General features: G+C 44.9%; 1 protein-coding gene across 6 annotated transcripts in view; it reads left to right on the top strand.

Moving 5' to 3' along the window:
- The window catches only part of ctnnd2b (catenin (cadherin-associated protein), delta 2b), a 117,187-nt gene that overhangs the window by 13,245 nt on the left and 78,054 nt on the right, over positions 1-25,888 (top strand). For all 6 annotated transcript variants that reach the window (XM_072688088.1, XM_072688091.1, XM_072688090.1 and 3 more), the window contains one exon: positions 15,932-16,062. In XM_072688088.1, coding sequence (XP_072544189.1) covers positions 15,934-16,062 — 129 coding nt within the window. In that variant the 5' untranslated portion in view covers positions 15,932-15,933. The remainder of the gene's footprint in view (positions 1-15,931; positions 16,063-25,888) is intronic.

Raw genomic sequence — 25,888 nt, 5'->3', positions numbered from 1 at the left:
CTTTCAATTGATAGGGCGGGGTTAAAAGTTGTACTGCTGGCAGCCACCAGAGGGCGCAAGAGACGTTTTGGCCTCACTTGTCAACCGCAGTCATCCAGTCCACTCTTATATACATAGATATGTCTATGAGAGGTTCTTCACATTCACGAATCTCTATCACCTACTAGGGCTGTATGAAACATTTGATATATCAGAGTATTGTGATATTATATTTCGCAATACTGTATCGATTCTCATTGACACAGTATTGATGTAACCGCTACACAGCAGTGGTTTTTATTCAATGACAGTTTTCCTCAAATTTGATTGAATCGGAAGTAGTGTTGCATCGATACCGTACCAGTATTGGTGCCGGTACTGGCACTTACACACAGAATCGGCAATAGAGAGCACCGATGCCATGAAGCTTACTGATACGTTAATGTTTTGATGATTATTTTTTACATTTTGTAAAATGTAAAAAAAAATTTTGTTTGCATTCTTTGTTATAAAACCAAATTTCCATCTTTCCAAAAATGTCCATTTTTGTTTCCATCTGTTGTTTGTTTAAAGGCCCTACACTGAAGTTTAGTAGCACAGAGACGTGAACCTGAGATGCACTGGCTTTTTTTCACTGCTCTGAAATGTGAATTTAAACACCACTTAAAAGCTGTTTGGTCGAGCTTATCAAGATTATTCCTCCCTACTTGCCTGTGTTTCTGCATTGTGGCAGTTTATTATTTTTACATTGCTCTGAAACTTTTCAAATGTGCAGTTACTCAACCAGTAACTGCTGTACTTTCAGGCATATTAGATCTTATTTAGGATCCGATGTAAAAAAAAGTACAACCTATAAAAAGTACTACATAACAACACTTCAAATATCAGGATTTAAAGCCAGCTATCCAGTATTTAAGAGCTATTCAGGTATTGGTTTAGCAGATACTTGACAATCTGGTATTGGGAAAGAAGAATATCACAGAATATCTAATAGTAAATCACAATTTAAGACAGTTGTATATCAAATTGTAACCCCTGTATCGTGATATGTACTGTACTATGGTACAGTTTTTGCCAATGCACAGCCCCATTACTAACAGAATTCTTCATGGAACGAAAGTGATTCTTCCCAAAGTCCTTCCTTGCCGTCTGTTCAGTTGGCGGTCATCTTTTCAACGCCACCGGGCAGTTATTTTCAGCACCACAACACCAGGCTCCCATTCCTATGAAAGGGGAGCAACCAAAATAACTCTTAACTGAAGGTCAGATTACCCTTTTAAGAACGGTTCCTTTTTTGAATTGTTTTTTTTTTTGGCTTGTTATTTGTCTACTGCACTTGGCAGATCTCCACATCGAGGACTCTTGATTGACTCTTTTGTTGAAAGGCGGGGCTTTATCGGTAAACAGACGCCATGTTGAGCATTACGAGAACTCCCATTCATGTTTTAACCAAGTGGCCAGCCTCCTCATTTATCACGTCTGTGTTCTGCTATGGCTTCCCTCATAGAACCACTTGAATGCCTCAGTGGCTCTTTGTTTGCTTAAAGGGTTAAAGGGTTCTTCAGATTGGTGGAAAACCTTTTGTAGATGGTTCTAAAGGGCATTAAAAATTAAAAAAAAAAAAAAAAATTATCAATACTATATAGAACCTATTATTTAGCATATTGAGTGTATGTGTGTATGTGTGTGTATGTGTGTGTGAGTGTGTGTGTGAGTGTGTGCACATTAATCATTATTAAGTATCCAGTCAGGGTCACATGATTCGTAGTAGCCCTCACAGAAATGGCACAGCTTGTCACGTTGCCAGATTCCCTCGGCCCAATCACACCAGTCTCGCACCAGTGGCTCCGGATGTGTGCGATACGCCGCGCCCCTGCGCGTTTACAGACAGCCAACACGCAAGGTGCGCGGCGCGTGTACCCTGCCCAAGCGCGCGGGAACATCTGGCTTTCTCAGAGCGACGCTGTCCTGAGCGCGAGACAGAATTTGTTGAAGTGGATCCTCGCCGAAAGACAAGCCAGACAGTGCCCAGCGAGACTAATTTGTTGTCAAAAGCATATGGCTGGGGCCTTAATGGGAGGTAATTGGGATGAAAATGCAAGCTCAGGACATCTGTCCCGTTTGAGACTTTGACTGTACGAAAAAAGCTTAACAGGTTGTTTTACTGCTCACAAAACACTGCAGCAAAAAAACCCTGCTTTGTGCCGTATGGTTAATATCAAAGGAAGATTGATTGCTTAGCGTTTTAGACGGCGTGTGCAATATGCATATTAATATTCGTTGTTGTTCAGGGGGAGCGAAACTGGGATTGCGAGACAAGGAACCAAATGCAGTTGGATTTAATGCTGTTAAAAATCAGACCGAGTTACTGATAGCAATCGTGATGGTTTCCACTGTTCCACTGTTAAAAACGCTGATATTCCATAAAGAGAAAACCTCCGAAGTAAAGAGCATAGATCCCGTACTGTAAAAAACTACCTAGAATTTCTGTATGTTTTAATGTGTATGTCATATCCCACAGGTTTTTGTATTTTAGGTGTTTCCTAGAAGTCCACTTTCAACATTTATGCAGCTTTATATTCCAAAAAATGCTAAATTGCTTAATTAATTTTGATTAAAGTTATTGCAGTTTTTTAAACAGGCTGTTTCTGTTGCAGCACCATTAAAGAAGACACTATACACTATAGGGAGAAAAGTATTGGGACACCTGCTCATTCGTTGTTGGAGTAACTGTCTCTACTCTCTAGGGAAGAAGGCTTTCCGCTATATTTCTCATCCCAGAGGTATTGGATGGAGTGCCACAGCTCAATGCTGGGGGACTTTATACCTCTCTAGCCCACGCCTGGCATTAGGCATGGTACCAATAGGTTCATGTTTATCTGCTCCAGAGAGTCCTATACTTCCTTTTTTAAGGGACTAGACAAGCTGTGTTTGTGCTTGCGTGCATTTGCACATCTGGGTTAACAATGTGTGCAGCTTAAAGGAGGTGAATGTGTTCATTAGAGGTGGTGTCCAAAATTTGTGGACACATAGTGTAAGATACGTGTGCGCATAATAATAATAATAATAAATATAATAATAATAATAATAATAAATATAATAAAATTTAATAATAAATAGTGTAAAAAGTATAAATTAATCATAAAAAATTCTTTAAATATCATCATGATATAGATTTTTTAACCATATCACCCAGCCCTACTGCAAATATCCCTTTTTTAATACAGTTTTTTCATAATAGAGGCTCTTTAATAACACCTTGAGCAGATACTGCAGTCTTGTTTCACAATTAAACGCTGACCTCAACAAATGCAAATGCAACGACAACCCCCCCCCCCAAAAAAAACAAACAAACAAACAAACTAACTAACAAAAAACAGTACATTTACAATCACAGGTGTTTGTTTCTTCACAGAACAGTTCTTCACGGCACTCTGGTGCTGGTTGTGAGGCGGTGGGTTGTTGTTTAGAGAATTGGCTGCGACCTTATCCCAGAGGGCTTTGCGGCAAGTCCTCTGGGTACACTCGTGAGAGGCTCTCGTGAGCACTGCTTTAACCTATCTGCCCGCGGTAAACAAAGCTCTGAACACAAAACATTGACAAACCGATCAAAAACCCAACCCCTCAGTCTGGATGGACAGGGCTTTTCACTGCATTAATAAGCTGCATGAAGAGAGTTTTGTTTTGAAGCTCTCAGCTGGAGTCTTCTGAGAGGCTTGTGTGTGTGTGTGTGCTGTTTAGTTAGAACACAACTGAACGCACCAGGGCTGCACAATATGTACAAAATGCTAGTATTGTGATTACACTGGTATGTGACAAAAATATTGAGACGCCCAAGTATTCATTGTTTCTTCTGAAATCAATGATATTTGACGAGTCGAATGCATTCAGCATTAACAAGAGCGCTAGTACGGTCAGAATGTTGAACAATCACCACCCCAGTACCCGTCTAGCCGACTCCTGGCATTAGGCATGGTGCCAATAGGTTCATGTCTATCTGCTCCAGAGAGTCCTATTCTATCTGCATATTACTGCAATACAACAACATCCTCAACTGCACAACTCATCCCAAAAGTACTAGATGGAGCACCAACCATCATCCCAGAGAACACAGTTCCACTGCTCCACATGCTGGGGGGGGGGCTTTATATCTCTTATTGGCATATAATATATAAGTGCCAATAAGTTTGTCTATGTTAATCGGCACCAGAGAGTCCTATTCTCTCAGCAGTACCTCTCTGCAGGTACTGGACAAGCTGTGTGTGCGCATTTGCACATCTGTTTCAGCAGTGGGTTCAGCTTCAAGTTCAATTCAAGCTGAATGCATTTTTTAGGAGGGGTGTCCACAAACATTTGGACATATAGGGTATGTTAAAGTGACATTGGTTGATCAGTTTCGTGACACTTTACACAAAACTGTAGGTGGGTGTTGATAATATCAGTGTCGCAAGATTTGCATTAATGAAGTTAATGAACTCTGTTACTCTAGCCCAAGAGAAATCTTGCCTGATAGGCTGAGGCCTAGCTAGTGGGTGGGAATTGGCAAGAACACAACTAAAGAGACCATCAGGAAACTGAATTGTGAATGTTTTCTGCTCCTTAAAGGTAAACACGGTAGATTGTAAGCAAGAAGATCTCTACATAGTACTAAAAAGGGTTTATTTGACCCCCAGTCCATTCTATCTGGATCAGGCCAAACGCTACCAAGTGTAAACGCAACCAAGATACATTTGAGCCACGTTATACCAGTGTATATACACCCATCTCTTCAAGACACCTTCGGCAACCAAAACCCCTCCCATTACAACCATAACACCAATGAAAAAAGCCGCACAATGAGTGACTTTCAGTCTGACTAACCTGACACACATTCGAGTGGACAGAACTGGAAATCAAACTTAATGTGACAACTTAGGCAAAAATAACAAAACAGGGAACTGGGAGGAATACAGAGCTTGGCATAGGGTGCTAGGAACTTGGTACAGGACAGGGAGACAAGAACTAAACAGGGTAGGCAAAATTAAAGGCAACTGAGCAGTGGGGATAAGGAGAACAAACAAATAAACAAAGCCGAGGTTCGGACAGGCTGGGGCAGAACTAAACAGAACCACAAAGCCGAGCTTCGGACAGGCTGGGGCAAAACTAAACAACCACAAAGCCGAGCTTCGGACAGGCTGGGGCAAAACTAAACAGAACCACACAGCCGAGCTTCGGACAGGCTGGGGCAGAACTAAACAGAACCACACAGCCGAGCTTCGGACAGGCTGCGGCAAAACTAAACAACCACAAAGCCGAGCTTCGGACAGGCTGGGGCAAAACTAAACAGAACCACACAGCTGAGCTTCGGACAGGCTGGGGCAAAACTAAACAACCACACAGCCGAGCTTCGGACAGGCTGGGGCAGAACTAAACAGAACCACAAAGCCGAGCTTCGGACAGGCTGGGGCAAAACTAAACAACCACAAAGCCGAGCTTCGGACAGGCTGGGGCAAAACTAAACAGAACCACAAAGCCGAGCTTCGGACAGGCTGGGGCAGAACTAAACAACCACAAAGCCGAGCTTCGGACAGGCTGGGGCAAAAATAAACAGAACTACAAAGCCGAGCTTCGGACAGGCTGGGGCAAAACTAAACAGAACCACACAGCCGAGCTTCGGACAGGCTGCGGCAAAACTAAACAGAATTACAAAGCCGAGCTTCGGACAGGCTGGGGCAAAACTAAACAGAACCACACAGCCGAGCTTCGGACAGGCTGGGGCAAAACTAAACAGAACCACACAGCCGAGCTTCGGACAGGCTGGGGCAAAACTAAACAGAACCACAAAGCCGAGGTTCGGACAGGCTGGGGCAAAACTAAACAGAACCACAAAGCCGAGGTTCGGACAGGCTGGGGCAAAACTAAACAGAACCACACAGCCGAGGTTCGGACAGGCTGGGGCAAAACTAAACAACCACAAAGCCGAGCTTCGGACAGGCTGGGACAAAACTAAACAACCACAAAGCCGAGCTTCGGACAGGCTGGGGCAAAACTAAACAAAACCACAAAGCCGAGCTTCGGACAGGCTGGGGCAAAACTAAACAGAACCAACAGTGAATCAAGAGGAGAAAACAAAGAGCAAGGTACAAAGAAACAAGGCAAGGCGAGGACCAAGCAAATCTGACAATTTCCCTTAGAGCAGACCATGGACCACACTGAACAACGAGGTTGCAACAGGGCTAATTCACGGCACCTACAAGTCTGTGGACTGGTCTTTAGAAATCCCAGTCCCAGGTACCGTGAATCATGAAAACGAGGAGGAAGTCTTTATTTGGAACAAAGGCCTGACACCAAGACACCATCAACAACCAAACCTTTTTAAAACACATCCCAGTACAACAGAAACACCAGTAATAATCACTCATTTGCATATTCCGTCCCACACAGCAATCAGACTAAGTCTGACTAAGTGGAGACAGAGTGTAAATGCATGTGACTACAATCTTATCAGGATACCATCCACATACATGAAGTAAGTAGGTGTAAACAGACTCTCTTACAATAGTGCAACTCTTATCAATGCTTTTTCAAGAGGTCCTGTATAGAACCACCCGTCTGAAGAGCCCTGTAACCAGGCAGAGAACCATTAAAAACCATTAAAAAAACCCTTATAGAAGTTTTTTTTTAAGAGCGTAAGACATTTTGGCCTTAATATGGAGTAAATTCCTGTAAAGGAATCCATCCGCCATTGCAGTCATTCTTAACGTTTCCAAATCCTACCACAGTCACCATTTTAGTTATGCTCTGGATAATGACGTACAGTGGTTGCGCTTGAATTATGGACATTTTTACCACATATTTTAATAGTCTAGAGCAGCGGCTCCACAGCCTAATTAGCCAATAGGTCAAAACGAGTAATAGTTCAGTATATGTAATCACATTAACACATTATTCAGAAGTAATTGCCTGAATGAATTTTGTATAAATGACATAATATAGCTGTGACATATGTGACATAGCTGCAGATCATGATATCAGAGGAGAGGTTCACTCAATGCACATGAATGCAGCCTGTGCTTTGTTTGTGATGGCCTTGAAACAAGGATCTACGGCTGTGTAGCGATCGTCCGTACAGTGCCACTGCTGTCGTTGCAGCACTTAGAGATCAGACACAGAAAGAGACTTCACACATTATGAATTTGAGCTCGGCCTGCAACAGAGGAGCTTAGTCCTCAGTGCTTAATGTTCACCTAAAAAGGACTAGTCTAGGGCGTTTACGAGCAATAACAGCAGCTACAGTCTGGCGTGGTGCTGTACAGCCGAGCGCATCAGTGCATGTACTAGTACACCCATGCATAACAGTAAACTAATCTGGTGTGAAAGTGACTTCATACCATTAATTAGTCATTTATAGTCACTTTGTTTGACACAGATGTGCAAAAGCACACACACACACACAGCTTGTCTAGGCCCTGTATAGAGGTACTGCCAATAGAAAAAGGACTCTCTGGAGCAGATAATACACATTAACCTATTGACATCATGCCTAATGCCAGGCATGGGCTAGCGGGGTATAATGCCCCCCAGCATTGAGCTGTGAAGCAGTGGAACTGTGTTCTCTGGAATGATGCTTGGTGGTGCTCTATCTAATACTTGGGGGATAAGTCGAGGTGATGATCATTATTAACACTCCACTCTTGTTAACTCTGAATGCAATCAAATCCTTACAGCAATGCTCCAAAAAATCTAGCAGAAAGCCTTTTATCCCTGGACAGTAGAGACAGTTCCTCCAACAAAAGCAGGACATTTTTTTATATCCTTGATTTCAGAAGAGACAATGAATGAGCAGGTGTCCCAATACTTTTGTCCGTATAGTGTAGCTTGAATTGTGGTTAACTGTCAAAGGCTGGATACACAAAAAAATGCATAAAAATAGAGTTTGCAAAGACTAATCAGACATTTTATGGGATGTTGTATTTTATGGAATTATACATGTGCTGTAATTTATGCAATATTTAAATAATGCAAAAGTCAATATTGCAGCAGCGATTAACAAATGATACATTTTTCCGCCCTAGAATGCACCCATTAAGCAGCACGCTTACCGAGGGAAATGAGAGGAAGGCGAGTGTGTTGAGTGTGTGAGCTGTCAGGCTGCCAGGGCTCGCAGCGGCGCGGTGAAGTGATGTGTCATATCTTCCGGAGGATCTGCTAATCATCGGGCCGATGGCATGCTGATGGAGAGCGAGATGTGCAGCCAGGGCTGTGGAACAGGCCTCGTGATTGGGCGTCGGTGTCAAAGCGAGCCGATATCGCCATAGACACCACGTCCTCTTCCTGATGGCCTGATGTCATAATGCTGCCGAACGAATAATCAGCCTATCAGAGGTGTGCAGCCGTCCACACATGTGCTGGGGGGGGGGGGGGGGAGATACCACTTTAGTGGTAGTCCACTTTATGTCCCTTTATAGCCACATTTATATCCAGTTATCACAGTACGTGTTAGGCTGGAGATGTGCACAGGTACTTGAGTACTTGGGTAATTGCTCAAAGGGTCAGTATTCTGGTATTCATTACACTGTAGCGTGGGGAAATACAGCATATCGACCAAGACCAAGAACCTTGTATCTCCAAAACGGCAAAAGCCTTTATATACAGTGGCATCTGTTTGGGGTGGGGGTTGATCCCCCACCCAAATACTACCTGCTCTGTTGTGGTCAGTCCTGTGGGTCCTCACCATTGAAGAACAGGGTGAGGGAAGTATGTAGAGAATCATATGGACTACAGTCTGGAATTACAGAACTGCACAGCGCTCCTATGTGGTCAGGGGAACCGAGGTCATTCCAAACCAGGAGTGGTCAACCTCTGATTTGTAAACCTTTTGACCTCTGATTTGTAAACGCTCCCATCAGCAAGTCAGACTGGCTAGCCAAACCCGGAATTAGACACCCCTGCTTCAGATGTAGACTTTCAGACGGTGCTCAGTGGTTGCTAGCACTAGTTTTTCAGGCCGATTCCATATCTGTGTTTGAACAAAGCCTCGGACAGGAATGATAGTCTCTGTCTCTGATAGGCTGTTTTTCAATTTTCCAAGGCTTTCAAAGACAAAGACAGCTGAGCTAATAGCACTGCACAGTTCTTGCTTTGCCTGTGGGCCGCTGGTGGGCCGAAAGTGTTATTACAAACTTCTGTTACCAGAGAATAGCCCCACCGGTTTGTACAGACGTCTCTGTAGTTACTGAGTAATGAGCCCTAGTGTGTAACATGACTTGCTGTGTTAAGGGGTTAATAAACAGGTGTTTTATGTGTTCATTACTGTCTGTAAGCTCACCATGTTGTGTGTTCCAGGGGTAAGCTTGTCTTGAATCATCCCATCCCTCGAAATGTGCGATACACTCAGTGACCTGCTCTACAGTGCTCTTGACAGGCTGCTTACTGTTTTATACAGAGTTGCTTGTTATGTGAAAGGATGCTCAGAGAGTGAATTGGCAAACTCTTGTTCAAAGCAACTACTAGGCGAGCGAAAGCGGACGCAGCCTCATTGAACAGCATGGTTCATTTTAATGATACAACAAGGGACCTGTTTGTGTATGCCAGCACTATGAGGAAATCTTTGTGGTTCGGGGGAAAGTATGCATAAATCTAAAGAGCGTAAGGATGGCTTTGTTTTAGCCCCAGCCTGAAAGCTTTATCTGTTCATCACAGAGAAGATTGACCTGCAGTTGGTACTCGGGCGCTGCTCCACGATTTATTCCTCCCTGCTTGTTATTATAGAATGTTTTTATGATGGCAAACAAGTGTATTTTAGTGCATCACTGTTAAACAAGTGAGCTTGATTCTGAAGTACAGTGCTAGGCTTTAGCAGGGCTGTGATTGTGGCGTGGCCAAGTTCATGGCCGTTTTGTTGCCTGTACCTATACAGATCAGGTCATTTTTCCCCCCGACCCAAGTCTCTTAATGCTGGGCATCAGTCAATACCGATCCGATCTGATCAGATCTCTGTGTTTGAATAAATAATACAGCCTCACAGTTTAGATTAGATGAGCTGCTGATTATTACGTTCAGTAAAAAAAAAAAATGAATAGCAGATTCTGTAATGAGATGTTCTGGACTGATTGGTTAGGTTTAGTAGAGGCTTTCCTGAGTAGAGGCAGTGGTGGCTCAGTGGTTAGCGCTCCAGGCTATTGATGACAGGGTTGTGGGTCCAATACCTGGGCATGGCAATCTACCACTGTTATGCCTTATGAGCAAGGCACTTCACCCTCTCTGCTCCCTGGGCGCAGCAACAGTGCTGGGCCGCTGGTGTGAAAAAGCTGGTTTATAGTGGGTGAATATGATGCTGTGATTTGGGTGTCTATAGCATGTGTGTATTAGCATTACCGTTAGCCTCCAGTCGGTTCTAAATGTGCTCTACTGCTTTAAAAAAGAGAGAAAGGTGTGCGGTTCTCTCGCTGGTAAAACAGAGCGTTTCAGTTATAGCTTTATAAAGGTTCAGTTACTATGGTTTGTATGGTATGTTCCACTGTAAAATAGCCCCACACTGCAGACTCTGTTATTTACTCTTTTATTTACCTTCTGAGAACGTCCACACTGCTGCTGCCTGGGAGTAATGTCCGTTAATGGCAACTTGAGGACACCGGATGGTGCTCTGAGCACCATGGTTAAAACAAAGACTTGGAATTAGATTGGGATTCAAATATATCTGGATCGGATCGGGTACGAAACGACCTCTCCACCACGTCCCATATATGCTCGATTGATTTGCCACACCATTTGTCTGAACTCTCCAGAATGCTCCAGGAACCAGTTCTGAACCAGTTCCTGGGCCAGATGACACAGTGCCTTATCCTGCTGGAATATCCAATCACTGTGAGAGTGTATGAAGTCCATGAAGGGCTGCAAATGGTCTCCAAGCAGTGAAACATAGCAGGCACTGGTCAATGATGCGTTTAGGCGGACCAGTGGACCCAACCCATGCCATAGGACTACACCCCCCACCATAATAGAACCACCACCAACCTGCACAGTGCCTTGTTGACAGCAAGGGTCCATGGCATCTTGGGGGCTTAGCCACACACAAACCCTACAATCAGCCCAAAACAACTGCCACTGTGACTTATTGGACCATGCCAATATTCTAGGATCCAGTTATCAACTTCACAGTCCCCAGGAGGGGCGCTATCTCTGGTGTCGTGGTGTTAACAGAGGCACTCTGGGGGGTCTTGTGCTCCCACCTCCCAGGAAAAGCTACAGACCGCTGCTCAGGCCTGTGAGCCTGTGTCACACGGCCAATTCTAGCCAGACGCTGCCGGTCACGATCATTAAGCACCTGTGGGCGGCCAGTGCGCTGTCCACTGTGGGTGGTAATGCCTTCGATGACGTATCCCTGGTACACACGTGACACTGTGTATTGAGGAATGTTAAATGCCCCCAACTATCATACCTCGCTTGAACTCATGTTGATAATTCAAGCCGCCTTGCCATGAGCGCGCTGGCCAGGGTTCAGCTCTTACTCACAAAGGTAATACCTCACAGCTGGTATAGGTGTGGAGGTTCCCAAGCCATCCCCTCAGGAAATGCCACCTCATAAACAATGTACATGCTGCTGTCCCTTGACTGTTGGCATGTGAGCATACAGTTTTTTGTTTTAAGGCATCTTGAAATAATATAATACTGAGCATTGGAGGTGGAGCATCCCAGAATTCTTGTCCTCATTTTACATTACATTTAAATCCAAATAAATGTTTTTGTTGGTTTCTGAGTGGTGCTGCTGTCTAAGTTCAATCCCTGGTGATGCCACAGCCATGCCTAGCTCAGTCTTTTCCTATCAGTAAATACGAAGCATCCCTTCTAGCTGGTCTCCTTTTGCGACCCCTGCAATTTATCCACAATGCAGCAGCAGGGGTTGTCTTCAACGCTTCTAAGTTCAGCCATGTCACTCCACTGCTGCGTTCTCTTCACTGGCTTCCTGTAGGTGCTGCCCCATCAGATTCAAAACCCTGACGCTGGCCTACAAAGCCAGGAATGGACCAGCACCTCCGTACTTGATGGCAATGGTCAAAAGCCGATCCGCACCAAGAGCCCTTCCAGCTTCAAGTACGGCTCGGCTCGACCCGCCATCCCTCAAAATCCACGGAAGACAAGCGTCCAGTGGTGGAACGAGCTTCCCCTGGGTGTCCAAACGGCAGAGTCGCTTGCTGTCTTCAAACCCAGACTGAAGACCCTCCTCTTCCGAGAGTACTTGGGGCGAAATGGGTGTAGTGCAGAGCACTGTGGTCTCCATGTGGACTTTTGTATGTAGTAGTATCTAAGCATAGAGATATCTTGTGAATCCTAGCCTCTACAAACTAGCTAAGGGTATTTTCTGAGTGAACAGTGAAGCACTTTTGGAAGTCGCTGTGGATAAATGCCTTCAATGTAAATGTAAATGCGTTAGTGTTTTCCTCGTAGTGTGTTCAGCCGGCCAGTGACGATGGGTTAGCAGCAACTGGGAAAGATGCGATGGCTAGCTTCATAATGCCCAGAGGAAGCACATGCTAGCGTTCATGCTCGCAGCACTGGTTGCAGTGTATGGTTTAGGGGGAATCCTAGATAGAGGGTGGGAATTGAAAAACTGGGAAAAAACAAAAAATATGTTTGCGCTTATTTAATCAGTGGCTGCTTACTAGTTCAGTCTGTACTAGTACTAAGGCCTATGATGAAGGCCTGTGATCTCAAGACCACTTTGGGGCATTTGAGGGACATGCTCATAAAATGCAAACTAAATAAATTCCAGGTTGTATTGAAGTAGTATGTGATGCTCTTTAAATGAAACGAAAACATTAATCAGCAATAACATTAATACTACCTGCCTAATATTGAGTATCGAGGAATCCACAAGACCTCTGAAGACTTCCTGTGGTATCTGGCAGCGAGACATTAGATCCTTTAAGTCCTGGATCCTAAATCCTAGCAGCAGATCCTTTAAGTCCTGTACGTTGTGAGGTTGGGCCTTCAAGGAACGCATCAGTGAGCCTTAGGTGCCCATGACCATCACCGCCACCGCTTCACCGGATGTTCTTTCTTGAGGCACTTATGGTAGGTACTGACCACTGCTTACCAGAAACACCCTTACAAGACCTGCCTGATGTTTTGTAGATGTTCTGACCCTCCAGTCATTCAGCCATCACAATTTGGTTCTTGTCAAAGTGGCTCAGATGCTAATGTTTGTGGTGCTAATGTTGTGGCTGATGGGTGTATATCAGTCAGACTGTAGTTATTAGGCATTATCAGACAGACACAGATACATGAGTGTGATTAGCACCGCTGTGTGTAATCCATCCTACATATACCCACAGCTGCTGCGTCTTATTAGTTAAGCTGCCTGGCTGCGGCCTGTCCAGAGTGATCACCCTTAACTGGCAAGACGTCATTTTGACCCAGAAATGTCTCTCTCTCTCTCTCTCTCTCTCTTTCTCGCTGCCTTTAGAAGAGCGGCGAGATTTGTAGCTTTGTGTCGTCCTGCTTAATCCGTCTCTGTAAACAGTCAATACCAGTCTGTCCAGGGGGTTCATTAGCTTGAAAGAAGCAGTTATGCAACTGATGTGTGTGTGTGTGTTTGTGTGTGTGAGCATGTATGTAAGTATGTGTGTGTATTCATGTAAAACTGCTGTCTGCCTTTGTAGGTGTACGCTGCTCGTGTCCTGCACGTGAGCGGCCATTTTCTGGACCCTCCTGCTGCGAGTGCAGATGCTTGTTCTTAGGAGCTCAGGCTAACAGTTGGTGGATCGCTTCTGGACAGAGGGATGAGCGAAGAGAGCCAGGCAGCCAGAGAGAAGGACAGAGAGTGATGGGGGAGAGAGAGCAGAAGAGATGAGGAGGGGCAAACGAGAGTGAGAGGATGGGAGGCAGAAAGAAAGAGAAACCGTAGTAGAGAGGGGAGCTGAGAGAGGGGAGGCAGACAGAAAAGAAATGGAGCGAGGGTGAGAGAAAGAGAGAGAGAGAGCAGAAAGCATAATAAATGGAGAGGGGAAATGAGAGAGAGAGAGAGAGGGAGGTAGGGGGTGAGAGAGGGTGGGAGGCAGAAAGAAAGAGAAACGGAGAGAAAGAACAAAAGGGAGCTAGTGAAGGAAGGAGAGAGAGAGAGGAGAATAGATGGAGAGAGGAAATGGGAGAAAGCGAGAGGGAGGGAGGAAGGAATGGAGAGAGAGTGGAGAAAGGAAAAGCGAGGGAGGGAAGGAATGAGGGAGAGAGAAAGAGAGAGAGGGTAGGAGGCAGAAAGAAAGAGGAACCGAGAGAAAGAAGGAAAGGAGAGGGAGGGAGGGAATGAAGTAGTGGGGGTGAGTGTCAGAGGGAGTATGAGAGAGAGAGAAAGCAGCGAGAGGTGGGAGAATAGGAAAGAAGGGAAACGAGGGAGGGCGAGAGAGAAAGAAAGAAGAAGAGGGATGGAGGGAGAGGGTGTGTTGATGTGGGAATCCCAGTACGCTTCTCTCAGGCTTGGTTATTTCAGGCACAGGCTTCTGAGTTTAAGGTCTTACGGAAAGCCGGCAAACCAAGCCCAATCAAAGAGTGACGTCTGAGAGACGGCTGTGTTTGGGAGTCACCAACAGTGAGAGGAAGAGAGAATGGAGAGCAGAGGATGGAATACACTCTTGTACTGATTCTGGAAATGCGTTGCTTTGGCTTTGGCAGAGTGGTGTTTAATTGTTGAGGGAAATGGGACCATGCTACACATGCTGGACACGTGTAACAGCGCTCGGTGACTTCAATCATTACCAAGAGGAAACATTTAGCTAAGCCATGTTTCTGTATCACTACAGGTTTCTCAACGACATTGACATGACCTGGAAGCAAAGGTGGAGGACATCTGATAAGTAGAACGGCCGGCGGGATCCTGGGGTTGTGGGTTCGATCCTCGCTCAGGCCTTTAATGCTCATGTCATGTATTGTCCAGCCTAAGGATCAAATCCCCAGCTGGACTAACATACCATGCTATGCTAATACTTTACTCTCTTACTTTACATGGACAGAAGTATTGAGACAGCTGCTCATTCATTGTTTCTTGCAAGATCAAGGGTCAAGGGAGTCGTTTCTACTTTTCTTGGAGTAACTGTCTCTAGTGTACAGGAATTTGCTGTGAGGATCTGATTGCACTCGCACACGACAAGAGCGTTAGTTAGGTCAGGATGTTGCACGATCACCACCCCACCTCATCCCTAAACTCCCTAACTCATCGCAAAAGTATCTCTGCTCCAGAGAGTCCTGTTTTATTGGAAGAACCTCTTTACAGGGACAAGCTGTGTGTGTGTATGCATTTGCACAATTATTAGAAGAGGTGTCCACGAACTTTCGGACATATAGTGTACCTCTGTAACAGCAGTAGAGTAGTGGCTAACAGCATCGTCCATGTGGCAGACTAGGGGTTTGATTCCCTGCCCAGACAAGCGCACCATGGCCAGGACTCCTAACTCAGTCACCTACCTGTGGAGAAGGGAGCGGCAGCCAAGCGTTGTAAATGTAATGCAGGGCAGGGAGAGCATTAACTGCTAATTCTGTTACATCAGACGCCTGCGCTGCCTAGCAACGTGCTGAGTGATGGGCAAGAGGGAGGCCAGCCCCACCCACCCAGAGAGAGTGAAGCCAGTTGTGCTGTCTGGTACCAGCAGAAAATTCCAGATGGGGTATCCTGAGGGACATTAGAATGAATGGTCTAGCCTGAAACAGCACACACTCTCACTGTGCAATGTGATGATGTCAGCTGTGGGGCAGTCGAGTGTTTGAGTAGTTGGGGCATGACAGACTACGTTTAGGTGTTCTTCTTCAGTGAAGTTTAGACGTTTAAGAATGAGTATCGGCTGATGCTGAAGATCTCATTAGATGCTTACATTTATTGTTGGCCTTATTTTCCCTATTTAGCCTGATTGTGGGGGGTGAGGGGTATCCCTTAGATTATGTCCCTGTCGCTTGACGTACTCTTGTCTACTGTTTTTGTTTGCAGTAATGCCAGTTCCCGACCAGGCATCTGACATCGAGAACTCCAGCATGTTGAGCCCAGTCCTGAACGCCTCCAACGGGGATGGATCTGAAACAGAGACTACCTCCGCCATCCTGGCCTCCGTCAAGGAGCAGGTAATCCAGTCTACATGGATAACAGTTTCAGCTTCTGTTTTTTTGATGCTCTATATAGGGTAATACAACTGTATAGACAGCCTTTATACAGTGGGGACTGTGCACTTTATTAGGAACACCTCTACACCTCCTCATTCGGGTGGCGGTGTAATGGTGTGGGTAATGTTTGAGTGTTGTTGCAATTTACCCATCTTCTAACGCGGACTTCCAGCTTGATGATGCAGCCTGTGGCGAGGCAGTTATCTCCAACTGGACCTTCTCTGTCACCCAAACCGAATCCGTTAGATGACCTTTGGGATGTGACAAAATGGGACATTCCCAGCATGAAAGTGCTCCTGAAAAATCAGCGGGAATCACGTGACGCAATCATCATCAGTCAACATGGACCAGAATCTTGAAGGAAGGCTTCCAAAGGCTGTTTGAAGGGCAAATGTAGGCCCTATCCTATTTTAATTTAATGACATTTCTTTCTTATAATTTCATTTAATTGAGTTAATTTAATTGCAACCGAAAAAACTAGCCACCCCATTTCTGCTTATGAAGACAGCAGCACACAATCACAATCTAATCAGGTTCTGATGCTGCAAAGTGAAAATGTCAGTGGTGTAGATGTCTGTAACAGCCTCAGAAGAGGACAAGGACCTTCAGTCAATACTACTACTCTCATTCAGTCGATTAGAAGAAACGCGCCATTCCAGTGATTCAGCCTAAATCCGTGTTTCCTATTCCTGCTCCTGGCGAACGTAAGTCCTCTATCAAAAGCCAATTGTGTCACTGGTGATCAAAACTGAGCTCTATAGCTAACACCCCACAGCCACATGATCGTAAGTGTAAGAGTACGCACATAAACGAGACAGTTGTAAGGTTCTGAGTAATAATAGAACATGCCTACTCACCTAGCTGCCACAGGGTCCCAGAAGCAAGGACACAGTTTCAGCTGCTGGGGATTGATAAGCCTGCACAACCAGCTTCTCGCCGGGGTTGCTGAAGTGCCTCCACTATTTCTCACCAACATTTATCTTTTTGGACTCTGTCATGGCACTCCCTCGAGGAAACGGCACAAAGGCAGAGCTATTGTTGCCACAGCTCTACAAGCCTCTCCTCAGCTTCGTTGTTCTACCTGATAGCTGCTGCAACAGCAGCAACCCCTCTTTCTCTTCGCCATGTTTATATACAGTAGGTGTGCCAGAGAGAGCACTCTGTCATCCTATTGGTCTACATTACAGGAGTTGTAAAACTAGGCAGGAAAACACAACCAATTTTGAATTGCTAGACTTTTTGTAGTTGGGGTGTTGTAGGAGCATCCTACTCTGGAAATGTGTCGACTAATGTAGTCTGATCTCTGCATCAGACTGCTATCAGCCGACGGGATATATAGCCCTTAGCTTGCTAACTAGCATCCTAACGACCCAAGTAGTTACATTCGCAGACACGAAAAACGTGACGTAACCATAAAGCATGAGCTAGACCAAGTATTCGTCCACATAGTTTATGTATATTCTACCCTAATTTCTCAAACAGTTTGCTTAATTAGCTTTATTAGCTCATTAATGCTAGCCAAGCTGAAAAAAACAACCCATCCTTCACTGTCTTGACTGCACATAGAGCCGTTAGCAGTGTTACAGACCGCAGTGGCAGTGATGGAGACGTTTTTCTCCCTGTTACAGTCAGTGGGTCATCAAAATGATCCTGAAGCCGTTATACTAAAGCTATATATATATATTAAAGCCTAGAACGTCCATATCCGTACATTTGCATGTGTCCCGAAGTCCCTAACTCTGCATTTCCGTACTAAGCGTATCCGCCCTTGTGTACTGCACTGAATGAAGCGCTACATGCATCCCTCAGCCGCAGCCTAAGCAGACACCATGCCCTGCCATGGCATTTAGCACGCCACCCTTCTAATTTTCCAACACTTTCATTATAAATTCTCCACTTATGCAAGCTATCATTACACAGTGTACACAGTAATTACCATTCCTGAAATTCCCATAAAAACACACGCTGCTCATAGCTTACACATGCATTACCTTACATCATAGATGCAAATAGCACTTAATTGTCTCGCTGGTCTGCATGGAGGAGCACTGCTGCCGTTTCTCCACGGCGTGAATCAAACTTGCGGGGAGAGGGAGGATCTGAACCTTGCGGAACATATAGCCTATTTCTGGGACCGTGGCGAGAGAGAGAGAGAAATGTGCTGTAATATACGACACGTCAGGCTGCAATCTGCCCCATGTAGCATTCCAGCCGCACACTCGCAATGCAGCCCTGTGCTACTGTGACAGCCCAGGCTATCTGCAGGTCAGCCGCTCACATACAGCTCCACATCACCTGCTGTGATACTGATTGATGTCACAGCTCAATTAACAGGCCTATCTACACACTGTTCATTAGCAGTTGATCGCAAATGGCTGGCGTTTATGGTTGACAGCTGATCAATGACCATAAATTGTGTAGGGGAGATCAGAGCATAGCGTAATATACGCTGATCAGCCGTAACATCAAAACCACTTATCTGGGATATGTTGAGGGCAGTAAGTGAACATGCAGTTCTTGAAGGTGATGCGTGTTAAAAGGCAGAAGACATGGGCGAGACACTTTGATAAGGACCAGATTGTGATGGCTAGACGACTGGGTCAGAGCATCTGCAGAAGGGGAGGTCTTGTGGGGTGTTCCTGTGGTATGCAGTGGACAATATCTACCAAATGAGCTCCGAGGAAGGACAACCAGTGTACTGGTGACAGGGTCATGGGTGCCCGGGGCTTATTATATACAAATCATAGACAGAAGGTCTCATATTGACAGAAAATTGTTGTAAATACAGGATCACAATACATTCTTTATCATTGTAGAATTTATTTGTGAGTAAAACAAAGCTGGAAAGGACATGTTACCAGTATTGAAACACGCAGGATAGTACATGATCTTTTATGATATACCTCATGTATGCCCTGTGAGCATGTCCAGGAGCCATTTTAGAGCCCATGTAAAACCATGCGGAGATGGAAATGGTTCATGACAAGCCCTCCTCCACTTCCTGTCTGTGTTTTGCTCGTTCTATCACTTTCAACCACAGGACAGAGGGGAAAAAAAAAACGGCACACTCTCAGGGTCGGGAATCTACATGGGGAATGGTAAAGTAGGCCACAGCCATAGGCTGCTATGGGCCAGTCTAATAGCTGGCCTATCAGAGAGGAGAGATAAAAATACTAATAAGAAAAATGTCTGTCCATATTCTGATGATTTCACTGCAAGTGTTCAGCAGAACGGGGCGGCCTTCGGAGGCGCTTTCCCACCCGCTGTCTCTGTGTATGTCTTTCTGGTTCTCTCTCTCTCTCTTTGTCATTCAAAGAACCTGACTCTGAGCCACACCCACTGTGCTATGACGGGACACGGCACACTGTTTGAGGGTTTTTGCGATATGTAGGAGTTTGGCTTTGTGTCTTAGCGTCACAGTGCAATGCAGTCTTAGGGTTTAGCACATTAAACCTGAGGCATGTCAGCTGAATGAAATGTCTAAGATTTGTAAATTATTTGATTCTTTAAACCTTATACTAACACTCATCAAACATGAGCTTCTCTAAGCGACTGTCTAAAGGTCTAAAAAAACTATGTCCATATGTCCAATGTCCTTAAGGCAGAGGAAGTGGTTTTTTTAGCTTGCGGAAATGACTGTTTATGGGAACTGTGAAGGTCTTAGTGAGTTTTGGAAGACCAAGACATCTCTCAGACAAAAATGCTCATATGCTGGTAAGAAAGGCAAATCACCCCCCTCCCACACACACACACGACTGCCAAGAATCTGCAGGAGATTTTAGCCAAGTAAAAATGGTGGTGCACTGTTCTACTGTGCAGCGTTGCTTGCACAGACATAACTTCTAACATCTAGACAAGTACTGTGAACCGATGTGGCCAAAATCAGCAAAGTTACATCGGGAGCTATATATATTTTTATGAAAAGAACACCTTGCCAACTGTGAAACTTAAGGGTGTGTCGATTATGCTTTAGGGTTGTGCTGCTGCCAGTGGCGTTGGTAGCATTGAATGGGTGGAGGGAGAATTGGTGGATAGACCTTGAACAAGCTGTGCATGCACGACAACCCTGGAGGTATCACTAGAGGCCTCCTGCAAGGTAAATATTCCACCTACAAAACCAGGAAAAAGTGTGCGCAAATGGGGGGGGGGGGCAAGGTGCCCAAACTTTTGCACAGGCCACAATGATTATTCATATTTTTTACGTTATTAATTATAATAATAATACTGTAAATCTATAGCTTCTGTGGTATTTCATGATAGAACATACATCAGATGCATTCTAGGTCAACCACTAGATGGCAATCTTCTATTTTCCTGCTATTTGGAAAAGGGGCCATAATGGAGGTCACCAGGCAAAGTTTCCCAATTCGATGAATTTTAGAGCAGGTTACACTTCTACCATGTAGTTTTAGCCCTCAGTATCCTAGAGACATTTAAACACAGCAGAATATCCGGGTCGTGTGTGTGTGTGTGTGTGTGTGTGGGCATGGTTTGTTTGCAGCTTTCAGGTTTGCACATGTAAGCCTTCTCTTATGACCCTCTCACAATGCCACCTCTGTCTCTGTCTCCTCTGCATTGCCACATGCTAATGTAGGTAGGCCACATGGCACAGGTTAATAGAAACACCCTTTGTGGAACACGAGGACGAGACAGTAAGAGTCAACACATTCCCTGACATTGCAGCAAGCCCTTGCGCTGAATGGAAAGCATGTGACATCAGGGAGTGCTCAGCAGGGTGTCTGAGGCTTTGTCCTTTGTCTTGTCAGTCCTCTGGGGGTTCGGAGCGACAATGCTCACCCGTTTAGCACGAGCTGCCGGCTCTTATACCTCACACATCCTGTATGGATTTAGGCCGGATCCCCATATTTTAAAGCCCAGATGCAGCAATAGCTAATGAAGTCAGTATGAATATCCAGTAGGAATGTGTGACGTCTGTAGTCGTCACAGGTCTGACACTGACAATTAAGTAGGCCTCTGTAATTCTGTAAATCTAGAGCTGCTTCACCAATAGTAGTCCTTTTCCAACCAGCCTAACAATAGAGGAATAAAATTACGGGTTGTTTCACACTAATGTGAAATCCAGCAGATGCTTTCCCCCATACGAAGCAGCCGGTCAAATCACTTAGCCATTACATTGCAGCATGTGGTGAAACTAGTCCACCTCAAACAGTGCTTAGACATCCTATCTAAAGCTCAGGGTTTCCTCAGTGATCTTCCTTCATGGGGTGCAGAAAGAATTCCATATATGTAGAATAATGTTAGTTTGTCCAGTTTCTGGAAGGAGTGTATATTACAGGGTCAGATGGTATTTAAATCAGTATTGAAAAAGTTTATGCTGGGCTCTGAGTGAGGAGCAGTCTAATTCGCTGCCACCCGTGGGGTTCAAATCCTGAGCCATGTCGCTTTGCCATCAGGTCCAAGAAAGTGCAATTGGCTGTGTTCTCTCTCTCCGGGTGGGTAGATCATCACTTTTAAAAGCTAGTGCAGCAGAGCTGGGGGATCCTGCACGTTCCTCCCCAGAGTGTGTCAGCAGCCCGGCAATGCCCAATGTCAATGGCGTTGGCTGGCTTTGCATGAATCGGAGGAGATGTGTGTTATGTCAAGTCAAGTCAAATTTATTTGTATAGCTTTTTACAACTGTCGTCACAAAGCAGCTTTACATAATTAATAATTAGTAAAAGACAGAAAAAGAAATAACATAAGAAGACATGAAGGGTCCAAGACCCCCAGTGAGCAAGCCAATGGCGACAGTGGCAAGGAAAAACTCCCTCAGAGCTGGAGGAAGAAACCTTGGGAGGAACCAAGACTCACAAGGGGGACCAACCCATCCTCCTCTGGTCAGAACTATTTATAAATTATTGATAAAAGTCACCAAACCATCTAAACTGTTAAACTGCTCTGATCATAATCATAATATAATAATCATGCTGTAGTAGAACGTAATATAGTCATGGCAGTGATGGTCAGAGTAATGATAGTTAGTAGTGGTGATATTAATAGTGGCAGATAGTTAAGAGTCCATTTAGGTTTTAACATGGTCATCAGACATGTAGCAGTGGTAGGAGGGTGTGCCGCTGGTCTGGCATGGGTGGTGGTGGGGGCAAAGACCTGTGGGTGACGCCAAGTGGAAAAAACTGGAACTGGAAAAAAGTTCTTTGGCCTGATGAGACCAAAATTGAGCTTTACACTACTAACACTGCACAGTGTTGTTTATTGTTATTACCCGACATCTATTGTTGTAATCCGGTGTTAACCAGAAGAGGATGGGTTCCCTTCTTGAGTCTCGGTTCCTCTCAAGGTTTCTTCCTCTCAACGTTTTTCCTTGCCACTGTTGCCACTGGCTTGCTCAAAAGAGGCTCGGACTCGAATCTCTGTAAAGCTGCTTTGTGACAACATCCGTTGTGAAAAGCGCTGTAGAAATACTTTTGAATTGCACATCACCAAAAACACACCAGTCCCACCGTGAAGCATGGTGGTGGCAGCATTAGTTGAACTTGAACTTGAATTAGTTGAATGTGTCATAATCCTTCCATTCCTTTAATGATGGATCTTCAGTGGATGGATGTTCAGTGACTTGGAATTTTTGTATCCATGACTTTTATTTTGTAACCCCTGACTTATAGTCTTTAATAGCCATTTGTCTGAGTTGTCCTTTGTGGCCTTCATGGTGTATTTGGAGCCAGGAATACTGTTTAAACCATTGACTGGACCTTGAGACACATCCACGGCACACTGCGATCTCAATTTCACTAATTGTGAGACTACTAGCACCAACTGTCTGGACCTCTGTTGAATTAGGTCAGTCGCTTTAAAGGGGGTGAATTATTTTACACCATACGTATTTTACACCATATTATTTCATACCATGCTCCACCTACCGCATAGGAGCACTGTGTAGTTCTTTATTTACAGACTGTAGTCCATCTGCTTCTCTGTATACTTTATTAGCCTCCTTTCACCCTGTTCTTCAATAGGAGCTCACAGGACTGACCACTACAGAGCAGGTAATATTTGGCTGGTGGGTAATTCTCAGCAGTGCAACACTGACCATGTTAAAAAACTAAGTTGTTTCTAATGGTTCTTTGAGAGATGGCAAAGAAGAACAAATTTTGGTCCCATGAAAAACCATGTTTCTAACAGCAGAAATGTGTTATGCTCGGTCATGCCCTTCCTCTCTAGAGAGTTGCCCAGGTGCTTGTTCAGTCTCTCGTCACTTCAAGACTTGACTACTGCAACTCTCTTCTGGCTGGTCTCCCTCTGCGCACCATCAGACCCCTGCAACTCATCCAGAATGCAGCGGCACGGGTCGTCTTCAATGTCCCAAAATTTAGCCATGTCACTCCACTGCTGCGTTCTCTTCACTGGCTTCCTGTAGGTGCTGCCCCATCAGATTCAAACCCCTGACGCTGGCCCAGAACGGACCAGCCCCTCCGTACTTGATGGCAATGGTCAAAAGCCGATCCGCACCAAGAGCCCTTCGAGCTTCAAGTACGGCTCGGCTCGACCAGCCATCCCTCAAAATCCGCGGAAGACAAGCGTCCAGGCTTTTTTCTGTCCTGGCACCAAAGTGGTGGAACGAGCTTCCCCTGGGTGTCCGAGTCTCTCGCTGTCTTCAAACCCAGACTGAAGACCCACCTCTTCCGAGAATACTTGGGTGAATAGCAGAGTGGTCTCCTTATTGACTTGTGTTTAGTAGTGTCTAAACTTAGATGTATCTTTTTTTTTGCCTGTTTAAACTAGCTAGGATTTTCTTGGATAAACAGCAAAGCACTTTTGTAAGTCGCTCTGGAGAAGAGCGTCTGCTAAATGCCTTAAATATAAATGTAAATGTATGAGTATTAAGAACCTTTACATTGGTAAAGACCCTTTACATAAAGCAACACATTTTTAAGCCTTTAAAAGGTTCTTCACACTCACACTTTTCTACTACATGAACGTCTCTACTACTGGTTCTTTGAAGTGGTTCTTCTAAATCACATTTGAAGCACCTGTATTTGTAAGGGTATTACATTACAAAATAATGCATTGTCAATGCTGCTCTCATACATTTGGGCCCCACTGTACCTTGAAGGCAGCATTAAGCATTAAGATGAAGGTACCTACAGCCGAATCGAAGGCTGTAATATGTCATGACATTGCTAGGATGCCGACAACGACTGTCAGCTAGTGGCGTAACTCATTAAGTCATCAAGTCCTAAAAAGCCAATAATTGCACATAACTTACGTAATTTGTACAGATTGCTGCTTGCTTTTTCTCTCGAGGTGAGCCGGCACTAACCCAGAGGGTCATGGGACATGTAAGGCAGTGAAGGATACGTCTAGGCTGCCTTCGCAAATCAGCAGGATAAAGGTACCTTAGGACATGACTCGGTTCCTTCCTGCCTTCAAATACTGCACACTGACTAGTTTCAGACACAGCCCATATGTTGTACGAGCGTGTTTGCAGATGGCACTGTACTCTTGATCAGAACTGATCAGAAGATTCTACACTGATGTCTACACTGAGCCTAGCATACTGACCAATCACCAGTCCTCAGAACTCTATTAACTGTTTAGTAGCTAAATGCCCAAAGCCATTAGCAGCCTTTATTGAGAGAGTGTGAAGATGGATATTGCAGAAATTACACACTAAGGTGTATTACTCAGTAACTACAGGGGCTTCTGTGCAAACTGGTAAGGCTTTTCTTTGGTAATAGAAGTTTGTAATAACACGTTCTGCCCACTGGTGGTCCAGAAGTGTTTTAAGAGATTACAGGGGGCAGTATCGCTCAGGCCAGTCGCAATCATTTCCAGTGAGTTGAGAATTCATGTTCAGGCTGTCATAAATATTATATTGGCAAGAGACTTGACAGACTTGACATCTAATGTTTCCAAAACCTTTAAGCCAAGAGATGTTTTACTGTACTGTATACTGCGGTATTTGGGGAGGGCAGTATTTCAAAAATGATGACGTGGGGGCGCTGTGGGAGAATAATAACAAGCCCACCTTAGTTGCGAGTTGAAAACACTCCTAAGACCATTCACTCATCTTGGTGCTCTGAGATATGAGACGTCTGAACGACCAACCATGTGAGATCTGAGCCTCAGTTAGGTGGAACACGGTCCTTACTGTGGGGTTTAGCCTGCTAGCTAACTTATCTAAGCCTAGATAGCGGGCTAAGACCTAAATATAGAGTAGAGGACTCTCTTCAGAGACGTTCTTGCTCAGAGGCAGGAGGGGGTACCTCTTGTACCAAAGGAAAAATGACAGGACAGATCCAGCCAGGCAAGGGAACTCTCCTACCAGACCATTGGTGAAGTCCACTGGACAAAGCCGACCACAGTTCTGTCTTTTGTTTATTGGTGGTGGTGGTGGTGCTTTGGTGCTTTGGGTCAATTTGGGTCTCATTGTTCAGCAGCCAGCATCTCAGCAATTGGGTTAAATACCACAAGGAAGTTTGGAGGCTGACCCAGGGTGGCATTTTGTAATCAAATGGTCTTCTTTTGGGGGGGGGGGGAGTTAAATGTCAGACTTTGTCCACAGGGTGCAATTAGGCATTTAGACCAGAAGACTGCAGTCAGCTCCTGGAGCACCACAATCTCATTCTCTGTCCCTTAGCCATTTATTTCTTCTGCTAATTGGAGGTATTTTCTTACCTCCAGACTTACAGTTAGTGGCTAATGGCTGCACACGTATTTTGTCATCCTTATTAACCAACCACTGTTTCATCGTTCTTTGCCGTGTTACATAATTGCAAGCCCATTGCTGCTGCCATGATTCACAGCTCTCTCTCTCTCTCTCTCTCAC

This window comes from Salminus brasiliensis, chromosome 9 (genome assembly GCF_030463535.1).
Source record: "Salminus brasiliensis chromosome 9, fSalBra1.hap2, whole genome shotgun sequence".
NCBI classification, from domain to species: Eukaryota; Metazoa; Chordata; class Actinopteri; order Characiformes; family Bryconidae; genus Salminus; species Salminus brasiliensis.
This window is presented reverse-complemented; position numbering and strand designations above follow the sequence as displayed.